Source organism: Crocuta crocuta, unplaced genomic scaffold (genome assembly GCF_008692635.1).
Source record: "Crocuta crocuta isolate KB4526 unplaced genomic scaffold, BGI_CrCroc_1.0 scaffold221, whole genome shotgun sequence".
In the NCBI taxonomy this organism is placed as follows: Eukaryota; Metazoa; Chordata; class Mammalia; order Carnivora; family Hyaenidae; genus Crocuta; species Crocuta crocuta.
The window spans coordinates 133,345-134,304 of record NW_027528610.1 but is presented as its reverse complement, the minus strand read 5'-3'; the positions used below and the strand labels follow the sequence as shown (position 1 = coordinate 134,304).

At 64.9% G+C, this 960-nt stretch overlaps 1 protein-coding gene across 1 annotated transcript in view; it reads right to left on the bottom strand.

Moving 5' to 3' along the window:
- Positions 1-960, bottom strand: part of LOC144223934 (cohesin subunit SA-2-like) — a 9,383-nt gene that overhangs the window by 2,210 nt on the left and 6,213 nt on the right. The window contains exon 7 of the mRNA XM_077754724.1: positions 836-928. Within this exon, the coding sequence (XP_077610850.1) occupies positions 836-928 (93 nt within the window). The remainder of the gene's footprint in view (positions 1-835; positions 929-960) is intronic.

Genomic DNA, 960 nt, shown 5'->3' with positions numbered 1-960 from the left:
AACACCCGTCCCCGACCCCACCCTGCTTGTGACACAGGGTTCAACGTGGACGTCCTAGCGAAAGAGCACGTGGGACATTTGGTGACTTGGAAAACCTGCCGTCAGACGCCAGCGCACAGGCTGACGGCGGGACGAGGTCGCGTGCAGGCGGGAAACGCAGCCCGCGGAGCGGAAGCAGCAGCGCACACACGACATACAGGTGCCAGAACCCCACACGACACACGCGAAACACCACACAGTGACTGGAAATGTGTGCCGCCTCCAGGCTCACGACCAAATCCCACGGTGACAAGAAGGCGCTGACACACGTGTGATGGGCGAGGGGGTGACACGGGACAGAGCTCTGCGCCCGGAAAAGTAGACACGCGCTCAAGCCCCTCGTGGGCCAGCGGTCGGACACCACACGTCTTGTCTAAGACGGGCACGGGGTCTCCGGCACGTTCGCTGGAAGGGCGCAGGCAGGTCACCGAGCACGCGCGTCGGCAGAAAGCGGGTGGCCTGTCCGTCAGAACCGCTTCCCCGGAGACGGGAGATCACCGTAAAGGTTCCCCACGCGTGGAACCGCCAGAGGAGGTGCCCTGGACTTAACGCCAAGCGCGTGCACTGCGCAGACATGGCGGGGTTGCCATGGACGCGCAGAAACCGGTTCACACGAACAGATGTTCACACGAGGTCAAAGCGCAGAAGCAGACACGTCACCGCACGAGACACGCAGGAAGACGTGTAAATGCCACCACGTAAACCACGGGCCCAAGTCTGCGTTTCTAAGCCTGTGCTCCTCCCGCTCACCCGGCCCGGGGGCCTGCCCCCCCCCCGGTGCAGAGGGCGCACCCACCTTCTCGCTCAGCACCTTGCTCTGGTGGCTCAGGTACACGCGGCAGGCCACGCAGAACTTCATCAGCCGCCGGCGCAGGTCCAGCAGCGCCTCCTGCCCGCGGGCAGCACAGGGGCCTCCCGTCT